Genomic DNA, 12681 nt, shown 5'->3' on the forward strand with positions numbered 1-12681 from the left:
GTTTTGATGCCTTCAGTGTGAATTTACAATTTTCATAGTCATGAAAATACAGAAAAATCTTTAAACGAGAAGGTGTGTCCAAACTTTTCGTCTGTACTGTATATAACTGGTAGTCTGTAGGGTAAGTTAGTTAGTTCCAGGCAGAACCAGTCACGAGACGGACTGGACCAGTCTGAGGTAGCAGAATGTTTTACAGAGCTGTGTAGCCTCAGAGCAGCAGTTCCTGGAAATAGACATTTAGAAAGCCGAATTGATTGCAGAGAGCGTGCAGGAGAGCAAAGCACAGGAGTGGAGATCAGAGGGAGACCAGCCCCGTGCAAGCTGCCTCCTTCTGAGGCGCAGAAATCGGCAGCCGGAGCACCGAGGATCATAAGGCCCTCTACGACTTACATCAGAGACCAGCAGGACAGCTGAACTTTATGTTACCTGTCCGATCTAACACCCAGGAGGCATGGTGGCACCCCTCCGAGGCCGGGGGTGCTAGAGTTACTATAAACAGCCTCAAGCCACCAGTCATACGGGTTATGTCCTATCCTATCCGAGGGACAGAGAGAGAGACAACATCTGTGAGGACCTTATGTGAGCTTTTAGCAGTAAGGGACTACAACACCACAGCGCTAGAGGAAGGCTTTTGATTTCCACCTGGGTAATTGGACTCCTAACTTGCCTTCAAGCCGGCTGGACCTTGCCTGCCCTCTGATCTGGTGCTCTGGACTGTGGATGCTGAAGTCTTCAGTAAAGGTAAAGAGACTGCAACCTTGTGTCCTTGTTCTTTACTGCACTATTCCTCATCTTCCATCTACAACACCGGGAACCCTGGGGATATACTTCACCTGTGGGAAGTTATACCATCTAGCTGCCACAACATCACCCCAGAGGACCCCTTAAAGCAGTGTCAGTCCCCACTGACCGAATACCACAGGTGGCATCACGAACATAAACTTTATTCACTTTAAAGACCTTTCCCCCTTTAACGTTGATGCCCAGGGCCACGGACTGGGTTGCCACCATGACATCCCCTTTAAGTACCGGACCCGGTACCGAGTACCCCGCAGCCCTGTGGGCGCATCAAAAACACAAAACAGTTTTTAAAAAATTGCTGTCACTGACTAAGGACTGTGGGCACCTACCCAATCCCTCAAACTAGGGGCGCCCTAGTTTATCACTGTCCGCCGGATTACTCCTGAAGATGGAGATGCTGGGGTCACGTGACTTGCTATGCTCCTATATTAACCCTTCTCTGTTCCCTCCCCCACCCAGGGAGGTGTGAGGCTGAAATGTATAAGATAACACTAACCAGATAAACAAGGGAAGTTGGACAGGGATAAATGGAAACTACAATAATACAAAATATACTCACCAAACAACATAGTGGAAAATGGAGGTCTAGAAAGGTGAAACCAATTAGGAGGGGATGAGGATAAACAGACAAACTCCACGCAACACTCTCCTGGACAACTCTCCAAACACCTACTCCAAACATGAACTTCACCTCCAACTCCTAACCAGGCAGTAAGAACTATCACTGGCAAATCCCAAGTGCCAATGGCGAGCACATAAAGCAGAAGGGAGTGGTCAACATTGAAGAGCTGAAAATCCAGGTTGGAGAGCTTCAGGAGATCAACTGAACTAATTAAGCCTTGTACTGCCACGAAGGACAAAAACTGCACTGTTTAATAAGATGGTGAAGCAGTTACAATCAGTGCAGGAGTTCGTGAAACCAGACATCGCAATCTTCTGGCTCCTCTCTGTCGTGGTATCCCCGTGACAACTCCCCACGGCTAATCTATCTTCAATGGCCATGAATTTAATCAGATTGCTCAAATTCTAACGTAAATACCGTACACACACTGATCCATGGAAAACATACTCACTTGATGTTATCTTGCACTCCTGGGGCACATGTCTAATTTTCAGACATGGAAACTATTTTTTTGTGTTGGACACCTCATATTGGGACACAACACCCCAAAGGTGTTGCCTGGGATCAAATCATGAGTTCTTTGAAGACTATTCAGATTGTTCTACCAGACATTCTAAAGATGTCAATAATGATTTCACCGATGTTCCTTTAGTTTTAATGGCAAGGATGATACTGTGCTATCATTACTGTCAATGGTAACAGAATTGCTGATGGAATGTCCAAGCAGAGTCCATAACTGCTCTATGAACATAGCATACAGGCTGCCATATCCATTAGTTTAAAGTTGATCAAACTTGCAGTTTCCTATGTTTTGCCAACAGCTAACAAAACTATTTAACTGCGGAGCAAATGTATGGGGCTATGTCCCCACAGTCAGTTATCAGCAGCGCTTTGGACGCAGCACATGTCCGCTCCGTCCAAAGCGCTGCCGACTTTTGAACGCACGTGCGGGTTGGACGCTGTGGATGTATGCAGTGTTCAACCCACAGCGTTTACTGACTGTGGGAACATACCCTAAAAGAGGCAGATGACACAGGTAGGATGCTTTTGTTTGTTCTTCTAGCCAAGACGGAACTATAAGTCCATGTGGAGTCAGGCAGATCCTGGATTATACATACAAGAGGAACCAAACACTACTTCTTCCCTATCCAGTGACACCTCCTACTAGAAGTCATTATTAGCGTGGGAGCTACATTACAAGGAGGGGATCGGGTCAGATAGTACTATGCTTGATACAGCTTCACATTAATTCTTGTAAAATGTTCTTGAATGTAGTTTTTGTTAGTTACATTGTTCAATAAAGTACAGGAACGGACACCCTTAATGCTGAATGTCTAAGAAAATACAAAAAGAGCAACCTAATGACAAAGGTTATTATTGTGATACAATAGTCTCCACTTTGGGCATTACAAAACCTCAAATCTTGAAAAAGAGTGATGTATGACATGTAATCAATGGACTGGGTTCAGAATGTCATTTCTTCATCACTTAGAGATGTGCAGAAGGAAAGTTCATATGGTTTAGACATAGAGCATGGGATCTCTATGGTTGATTGGATTCACAAACACCAGTTGTCATAGCAACTAAAAGAAAAACATAAAAGAAGAGTTTTCTTTTGTGTACTACCCTTGACCTATGTGACACACATATCTACAATTATCATTTTAGCATGCCAAACATAATACAGGACGATCTGTCCTCAATAGCATTCGTAACAAGGATTTATGGGGGAAATTTATAGGATTAAGACAAGATAATGTGTCCCTAGAACAGAAATTTCACTTGACACAAATGTTGTTAACACAAATTAAGTATATGTCCCCTGACAATGTTATTTGGACCAGCTAAAAAAGGCTGGAGCATATTCTCAAAAAATTACGCTACATTTTAATTTGAGGATAACAAAATATTGGCAATTTTCGAGGGTTGGAACTTTAATATTGGCTACACTGCTGTAGACGTGCCATACAATGGAACAGAATAGGGGAGATTTAGCTGTTACATAGTAAGAATATCCACTGCTGCCCGTAGCAGCCATATTTCCACTTTCATTTTATCAGAGCTCCACAATAAATGAAAGCTGAGCTGTGAATGGCTGATCTGGGTAACAAAAGACAATTTTGCTATACGGCAGCTTGATAAATCTGTCATTGAGGAAGCAGTGAGACATAATCTTCACTTGTTCATACAGGAGGACATGCATCATCTTCACTTGATCTGATACCACTCAATACATTTTTTTTAAACTGTCTAAAAAACCTCTTTATTTGTTGTCCACAACAACCAATCATAGCATGGATTTGATTTCATATTTTACTCTTGCAAAACAAAAGACAAATCAACAGCTAGAGGTGGCCATACACCTTAGATAATTGTTTGCCGGCCACTTCTTTGGCGTAAATTGAAGCTTGTGGCCCCCAACACAAAATCACCAATATGGCCCCCAACTATCACTGGTTTTTAGCAATAACAGTCTTTTCATATAGGCCAAAGGGACCTTTGGGCCCACTACGATGCAGGGCCCAGGTGCAATTGCAACCCCTGCACATTATCGTTATGCCCCTGAACATAGCTCTTCTTTCTGACCACACATAACCATGCATGCATGTATTTCATTAGGGAGTGAGGAGTAAGCTGCAGTCAGACCCCACTGGCAACAGCTTCTGTATCATGAAAATAATGAATCAGACCTGCTGAAATATCCCACCCTTTGGTCCCCCCAATGTCTGCCATCGGAGAGCGCGTTGGAACAACTCCCATCCTCATTAGATGGTTGGCTGGTTAAGCCAAAAGCAACCAGCTTCCTAATGTTCATCTAATGTGTGTACAGGATACCTACCTTATGGCGTTGCTAAACTGTATACCAAAGTACCAAATACAAAGCAACTTTACGAATATAGTAAATCAATGTAAATATAACAGATGAATCGTAAGATAACAGATTGTATTCTGAATTCTACCCCTACTACTTCAGCATAGAGCAAAGGTATTACACATTTTTTTAGGGAAGAGATTTTTCTTTAATGCTCACTTTTGCACACAGTTGACCAATCCACTATTTAAAAAGACTCGTGGTGGAAAATTGGCAAACAAAATATCTAAAAATGGCAGATAGAACTAGTATTAATTCTGAGGCATATAACGGTATGAAGACTTACTGTAAGCAATTTTCTTGTGCTGCAGTAAATTCAATGTAACTCGTCAGTGCCATTTTGAACTGATCCATATAGACTCCATTTACTGAGAGCTTTCTCTGGGCCACCAGGATCTCCTACAGAGCATATTTCAAAAACAGTTAATACCATACACATGCATTCATTCATGACTATATGACAAAGTTATTATTTACAACCTGCTTCCTGAATTAACATGATTTTCTTCCATACACTTCAAATCACTTAAAGCGATATTCCATTTTCAAGAGCTCTACTTGTAGCACTTAATCAGAATCTTCATTGCTTACTCCCAGAGAATACAATTTTGCCTCTGGTACTTACTGGTACTGGTACTACTCTACAATGCAACCCGTATGAGCCTATTACATGACCAGGACAGATTTATATCCACTAAAAGTAATCCAACTATCTTCTTATGGAGAGATAGCAAGTAGAGATCTTGGAAACTGTAAGGACATAAGATAAAAATTATATTATAATATTGCATAACTTTTCATTATAATAGACCATCATTGTACAAAGTGGGATATACCTTTAAGAGTATTATATATAAGAATATTAACATTTCCTTTAACCACAGATGGATTATTTAGTCTTCAGTTCAGCAGATGTCACTTATTTCTCATTACTTTAATAAGACAACTTACCATCTGTGTCGTACTAGGAGTCATATCTTCCTGCACAGGATGTAGCCGCGGACTCTGCTTGTGAGAACAAAGTTATGAGAATTATGTCTAATAAATTGTATCTATTAGAGATAAAGTGAAGAAAACTCAATATAATGAGTCAATAATTCTGCTAAATACCTGTAGACTTTCTAGAACCACATGTCTGGCTGAAGTTTGGTGCCCATGTGCTGGTGGTCCTCTTGATCTTAAGCCAGGTTCAGATGCCCGTATTTTGGCCAGTGTGCTATCCATGTACTCAACGGACAACACATTGATCCAATAATAACCGGTGTTCCTGTGCACACCATTGACTTTCACATGGACCGATGGTCCGCATGAAAAAAAGAATCGAAGCTTGCACAAGCCATATTTGTGCCTGACAATAGGAGGCAACTCCTGAGCTAGTTCGCATAACTGTACAGAGCATCACACAATTTTTGTCTCAGGAGTCATCCTAGTTGCTTCAGGTGTTTTTTCGTTATCCCTATTGTTTCAGTGAAGCGGGTAGACAATGTTTTGTTTTTATCAATTAACTCTTGACATATAAGAGGTTAAAAACTGCTGAAGCTAAGATGAAACTCTGAAGTACAAAGTATGCTTTTTCATTTTCATCCTTGTCTCATAGATCCCCATAGAGTTTTATGACTGAGTCTGCTCACCAAAACAGATGCGTTCCGAGTACCACGGACAGGAGACACAAACCCGTTTTTAAAACTGATGTGTGTACGGGTCAGTGTGCTATCGAGAAAAAAAAAGGACTTGTAACATCAATGTGCGAATGTAGCCTAAGGCCATGTACACACATCTGTATTTGGTCAATATTTTACATCAATATTTATAAGCCAAAATCAGGAGTGGAACAATCAGAAAAAGTATAATAGAAGCATGTGTACCATTTCTGTATTTTTGACCTGATAGTCCTGTGAAATACTGACCAAAATATAGACGTGTGAACTTAGCCTCAGGACAGGGTAAGGGTACCGTCACACAGTACCATTTTGATCGCTACGACGGTACGATTCGTGACGTTCTAGCGATATCGTTACGATATCGCTGTGTCTGACACGCTACTGCGATCAGGGATCCTGCTGAGAATCGTACGTCGTAGCAGATCGTATGGAACTTTCTTTTGTCGCTTGATCACCCGCTGACATCGCTGGATCGTTGTGTGTGACAGCGATCCAGCGATGTGTTCGCTTGTAACCAGGGTAAACATCGGGTAACTAAGCGCAGGGCCGCGCTTAGTAACCCGATGTTTACCCTGGTTACCAGCGTAAACGTAAAAAAAAAAACAGTACATACTTACATTCCGGTGTCTGTCCTCCGGCGTCTCAGCTTCTCTGCACTGTGAGCGCCGGCCGGAAAGCGAGCACAGCGGTGAAGTCTGACGTCACCGCTGTGCTTTCCGGCTATGGCGCTTACACAGTGGAGAGAAGCAGAACGCCGGGGACAGACACCGGAATGTGAGTATGTACTGTTTGTTTTTTTTACGTTTACGCTGGTAACCAGGGTAAACATCGGGTTACTAAGCGCGGCCCTGCGCTTAGTTACCCGATGTTTACCCTGGTTACCAGGGACTTCGGCATCGCTCCAGCGCCGTGATTGCAACATGTGACCGCAGTCTACGACGCTGGAGCGATATTCATACGATCGCTGCGACGTCACGGATCGTGCCGTCGTAGCGATTAAAATGGTACTGTGTGACGGTACCCTAAGACAGCTGTAGATTCTGTCATCTGAGAGAATTGGATCGATTATGCAAATGACACTCTGTTCAAACTCTGATCAGTGTGAGCATAGTGTGATCCGATTCTCTAGGATAAGGAGAAGATGGAGAAAAACATTTCCCCATCTTGTCCTTTTTGTCGGTCCGTGGAAATAGAACTACACGCAGATGTCATCCAAGTGCAGTCCAATGGTTTCCATGGGCTCACTGACTTGCATGGCTGAGTACAATCCGAATACTGGATCAAACTCAGGCATACAGCAACTTTTTCCTCAGACAGTCTCTGTCGGACATGTGTACGGCCCTTACATGAACATTGGTCCGAGTGTGATATGATATTTTGTCGAATCGCACTGAGATTGAAAATATGCTCATCTTCACCTGCCCTCAGGATGAGTAGAATTTATCAAAAAGGGCTATAGTTTTTATAACAGAAAGGGGAAGGTTTCTGTTGCAGCAAGCTGGTGCATATCCTGTACTGAGCTTTTTGATCTGCTGTTCATGCAAAAGGATGTGAAGAAAATTCTAAAAATGTGTAGCCTGGCTCTACAAGAATTTTCATGCATTCTCTAGCATGGCTTGTTCAGCAAGTACTGTACACAGCGTCTTAGCATCAGGATCCACAGACAGACCACACAGGGAGATGGATTACTAATACCAAGTGAGTAGAGTATATATTTAAAGGAATCATGTTTCCAAAACATTTCTTTAAATAATGTGGTAATGCTTCTCACTTGGGTGCGTGGTGAGGTATCGCAGGAACCATTTCTATTTAAATGTCCAGGCTGGTTTATTGGTACTTCATAAACAAATGCCACAAGTAAAGCAAAATAAATGGCCTTTCAGTGCAGGCAAAACAAACTAAACATTTCCAACAGTTGCACTTCAGAGACAGTCCAGGATACACAGGTTATATACATCCAGTATACCGGCTCAGTCAAGAGACATCATACAGGCAGTCTTCTTACCTCCACACACAGACCAGGTGTGAAACAAACAGACTCTATTTTTCCATGGGAACCACACCCAAGGGTTGGGTATGCAGGCAGATGGCCAATAAACCTGACCCAGATGCCCTAACAAGGCTTGCTGCAGGTTTACATCACAGAGGACAACCACCTCCATGATACATATTTCCCATAAATTAAATGTCCAGCAGACAGCTTACAATAAACATAAAGTGACCCCCCTTTTATTATTGGGCTGGTTCTTCAATTAAGTGAGACTAACTGGATTCACCTTGGCACACTGATGAGGAAGGGAGGAAGATGAGTTTGGTCCTGTGCCCAAGCAGGTTTATGACTGGCATAAGATCTCTGGAGTAGGACAGCATTGGTTGCAGAATTTATCTAAGATGCAACTTCGCCAGGAATAAACAATCACCATCGTGACATAAGTCAATTTCAACACTTTTAATAAATATGTGCCCTTTCTGAGTGCTCTCTTTGTTGTCCTGCATTCTTAATGTTTTTACTACCCAAGGGGTCTGAGAAGAGACCAAAGAAACATCTCAATGGCTTTTACTAAATACTATAAAGGAGGACTATGTACCACGGTGATTTTAAGGACTTTTTAGTTATGTCATAGGGTTACCTAAAATATGCTGATGGAAAGAGATTTGAGGTTTCATTAATTTTTAACACAATACTTGATGTATAATGGAAACATATGTATAATAAATAATATGATGAAAAAAGTATCAATTCCATAGAAAATTTGTGGTAACACGACACTGGTGTTCCTGACATGAAGCTGATATTATCACTTACCGTACACTCCAGCTTGTCAATGAGCTGCTCCAAGCGATTAATCTGTAGAGACCACTGAGGGTCGCCATCTGACAGAGATAGGGACACAGATACACAAAGTTATAGAGAAGGCAACACCTTGTATATAGGGAGATGACAATATACCTTTTCTCAGGAGAGCAGAATAGACATCTGAAGGTGCAACACTGCCAGACTTTTGAGTACGACGATTGCATTTACGTCCAACTCTCTTAGGCTCTAGCTTTCCAACATCATGTCTTGAATTCACAAAACAAGCAAAAATTAGATAGAACTCAACAATATATATTTAAAGGGAATTTGTTAGTAAGATAACCCTCCCTCCTCCCCAAACCACACGAATGAACATGCAAGTCTTTTAACTGTAAATTAATTGACACTTTATGTCTTCAATCTGTCACTGCTATCTCAAGTAATTAGTATTTTCATTCATACGTAAATTAGGTGCTAAATGCTCTGGGCATGATAGAGCAATTAACAAGCCCCAAAGTTATTTCTCCGGCCAGCACCCAGATCATATATTTGTTCTACTTCTGGCAAAACCATTCTTTTGTTAATTTATTAAATTGAATGCTTAGGGTCCTTGTCATGTTGAAAGGCAAAATTCCTCTCCATATTCATCTTTTTAGCAGTTGTCTGAAGATTCTGTAGCAAAGTTGGCTGATATTTGGAACTATTCATAATTCCTTCTGCTTTGACTAAAGCCCCAATTACAGCCATCAAAAAACAGCCCCAAAGCATAATGCTGCCTCCACAGTGCTTCACTGAGAGTATGCTGTTCTTTTGATGATATGCAGTGTTGATTTTGTGTCAAATTTACCTTTTGGAAATATGGCCAATAAGTGAAATCCCAGTCTCATCTGATCATAACACGTTTTCTCACACGCTTTTAGAAGAATTGTTGTAGGTTTTGTCAAGACATATCTGGGCTTGGATGTTATTCTTTGTAAGAAAATGCTTCTGTCTTGCCACCGTACCCCACATGCCAGACATATGAAGATGGGACATTGTTGTCTCTTGCAGCCCACTATCAATAATTTTCAGAAATTCCGCAGCTTCTTTAATGTTGCTGTAGCAACTTTCAACAATTAAATCCCTTTGCTGTGTTGCAAGTTGTTTACAGACCATGGCATTTGCTATAAAAGGCAACTAAGAAAATGTCAGGAAAATCCAACTAGAACAGCTAAATTTTATATTGGGTAAATCAGAATCACTATAAATGATGGAACTGTGTACTGACTACTATTTAACATGAGTTTAAATGTGATTGGCTAATTATGGACACAATCACACACTCAATTATAAGAGGGTGTTCACACTCTTGCAACCACATTATTTTAGTTTTGTTTCTTTTATCCCCCTCCCTCTCTGAAGAGACAATTTGCATATTTAATTACCCAGAGGAGCATGCAAGGTGTTTAGGACTCCTCATACTGGTGTGCCTGACCTGGAATGTCACTCTTCACAAGGGGATTCTCAATGGATTTGTTCAGATTATGCATGACATCAAAGGTAGAAAAAGTTCTGAAATTACTTCCTCTTGGTATGATTTTTTTAGATGATAAAACATTTAGTAGTAGAGAAGGTGGTGGATTCATAGACACGCCATTTCAAGTGGATTGATACCTAACTAAAAAAGATTTCCTACCAACAGAAGGATTATTTTGACTAATCCAATATATTTTGTCTTTAGTCCTGAAGCGCTGACTTTTCAATATACAAGACTACTAAAAATCCAGCTGGATACTGCAGTTCTACTTACTACTATGTATTCAATAAGTTTGCAAGACATAGTGATAGAATGGGTGACAGTATGACTCAATGATACTGTTCTGGCAGGCTCATGTCATCCTTGTATTACAAGTACAACCAGTGCCATACTGGCTGTCGGGACACCGGACCATCCTCCGGTGGGCCCTGGGTCCTCAGTGAGCCCCTGTGCCAAGTATAGTGGGAGCCAGCTGGTAACTGTGGTCATTAGACTACTAAAGTTAAGATGGCCATTGAGAACATCACCGCTATGCACAATGTGCTGACGTCATGCAGCGCATAGCAGTGATGTTTAAAGGCCACCGGTCAATCAAAGGTCACTGTCAGTGCGCTGCGCATATTAGTGATGATAAATGGCACCTGGCAGCCTTTAAATGTCACTGATATGCGCCACACACCAACATCAGCATGTGACCTCTGATGGGTCGCCGGCCACCATATAACCGATCACACCTAATATAAAGCTGCAAGAGGACGCAGGAAGGTAAGTAGATTTTTTTCCCAGTGTGAAGAGGCAGGGTAGTGAAATAGGGACCTAGGATGGGGCAGTATAGGGGCACAGAATGGGGGGGACATAGTGACCCAGGATGGGGGTGATACATAGGGGCTGTGGATAGGGGGGATACATAGAGGCCCAGGATGGGAGGGATATATAGAGGTCCAGGTTTGGGGGATATATAGGGGACCAGGATGGAGGAATGCATAGAGGCCCAGAATGGGGGGATACATAGAGACCCAGGATAGGAGGGATACATAGAGCATAGAGGCCCAGCAAGAGGGAGGATACATAGAGGCTTAGGATAGGGTTAGATACACAGGGGCTCAATTACTGTATGGGGACAGAATTAGGGACATTATGATGGCAAGTGGGAACATAATTACTGTAGAGGCCTATTAGGGGACATTACTGATGTAATATACTTTACTTTTGAGGGTACTGTCTTCCATTGGGGAACAAAAGGGAGGTCCTGCTACTGTGGAAGGCAGCACTATGTTGCTGTTTTTCTTTATCTGTATATACACTATATACAGAGCTCCTGTGTATAATATCAGTGGCGATCACTGTATTACCTGTACACAGACACTATATAAAGAGCTCATGTGTATAATGTCACTAGTGATCTCTGTATTACCTGTACACTGACGCTATATACAGAGCTCCTGTGTATAATGTCACTTGTGATCACTATATTACCTGCACACTGACGCTATATACAGAGCTCCTGTGTATAATGTCACTGGTGATCACTGTATTATCTGTACACTGACACTATATACAGAGCTCCTGTGTATAATGTCACTGGCTATAACTGTATTACCTGTACAGTGACACTATATACATTGCTCTTGTGTGTAATGTCACTGCGTGGTATCTGAAAGTAATGAATGCAACATTGGGGTCACAGATCAAGGCTCTCACAAGTACTGAAGAAAATGGAAAGCAGCTAAAACAGTAAACCATGTTCTCCATTTTTCATGTAATTATGTTGTGCATTCTTCACTGTGGCTGTATTGAATCCTGATTTTATGTAGTTTTCTAAATAAAGACTGCTTTGTCAAGTACTTTTTGGTGCTAGATTTACTGTACATTTTACATTTGTTCATCTGCATAGCCTCTACATTTGGCTACAGCATCTCCAGCAAGGCTTGCTATTTTCAGGAAGTGTCGGGTGCTGGCAGCATTCTGTCTTGTGATGAGATGGCAATGTGATCTCAAGATCCTGTTCTGAAAGGCTTGAGCCATCTTTGTATTACAAGGGTGACCATATTTACAATTAAAAGGAATCTGTCACCACGTTTGACCCATTTAAACTATTAAAGGGAACCTGTCACCCCCAAAATCGATGGTGAGGTAAGCTCACCGTCAGGGCCGGCTCCAGGTTTTTGAGGGCCCTGGGCGAAAGAGTCTCAGCGACCCCCCCCCTTTAACACATACCCCGATTTATGATGCACAAATACGGCAGAGAAATATAGGTATAGTATAATGCCAGATTTCACTTCTTACATGAGTGACAACTATTGTAAATTCTGCAGTGTATATATACAGGACAGGAGGAGTGGTACTGTGCAGGTTATGTATACAGGAGGAGTGGTACTGTGCAGTGTATATATACAGGACAGGAGGAGTGGT

The 12681-nt window shown here is 41.8% G+C and overlaps 1 protein-coding gene across 2 annotated transcripts in view; it reads right to left on the reverse strand.

Annotated features, from left to right (window-relative positions):
• The window catches only part of NECAB3 (N-terminal EF-hand calcium binding protein 3), a 183282-nt gene that overhangs the window by 45424 nt on the left and 125177 nt on the right, over positions 1 to 12681 (reverse strand). Inside the window, exons 7-10 of one of the 2 annotated variants that reach the window (XM_077251953.1) lie at positions 8907 to 9019; positions 8763 to 8830; positions 5247 to 5300; positions 4582 to 4694 (exon numbers count right to left, since the gene is read on the reverse strand). In XM_077251953.1, the coding sequence (XP_077108068.1) occupies positions 4582 to 4694; positions 5247 to 5300; positions 8763 to 8830; positions 8907 to 9019 (348 nt within the window). Of the gene's footprint in view, positions 1 to 4581; positions 4695 to 5246; positions 5304 to 8762; positions 8831 to 8906; positions 9020 to 12681 lie in introns of both variants that reach the window. The other variant, XM_077251952.1, reaches the window with a different exon arrangement.

Source organism: Ranitomeya variabilis, chromosome 4, assembly GCF_051348905.1.
Source record: "Ranitomeya variabilis isolate aRanVar5 chromosome 4, aRanVar5.hap1, whole genome shotgun sequence".
NCBI lineage: Eukaryota > Metazoa > Chordata > Amphibia > Anura > Dendrobatidae > Ranitomeya > Ranitomeya variabilis.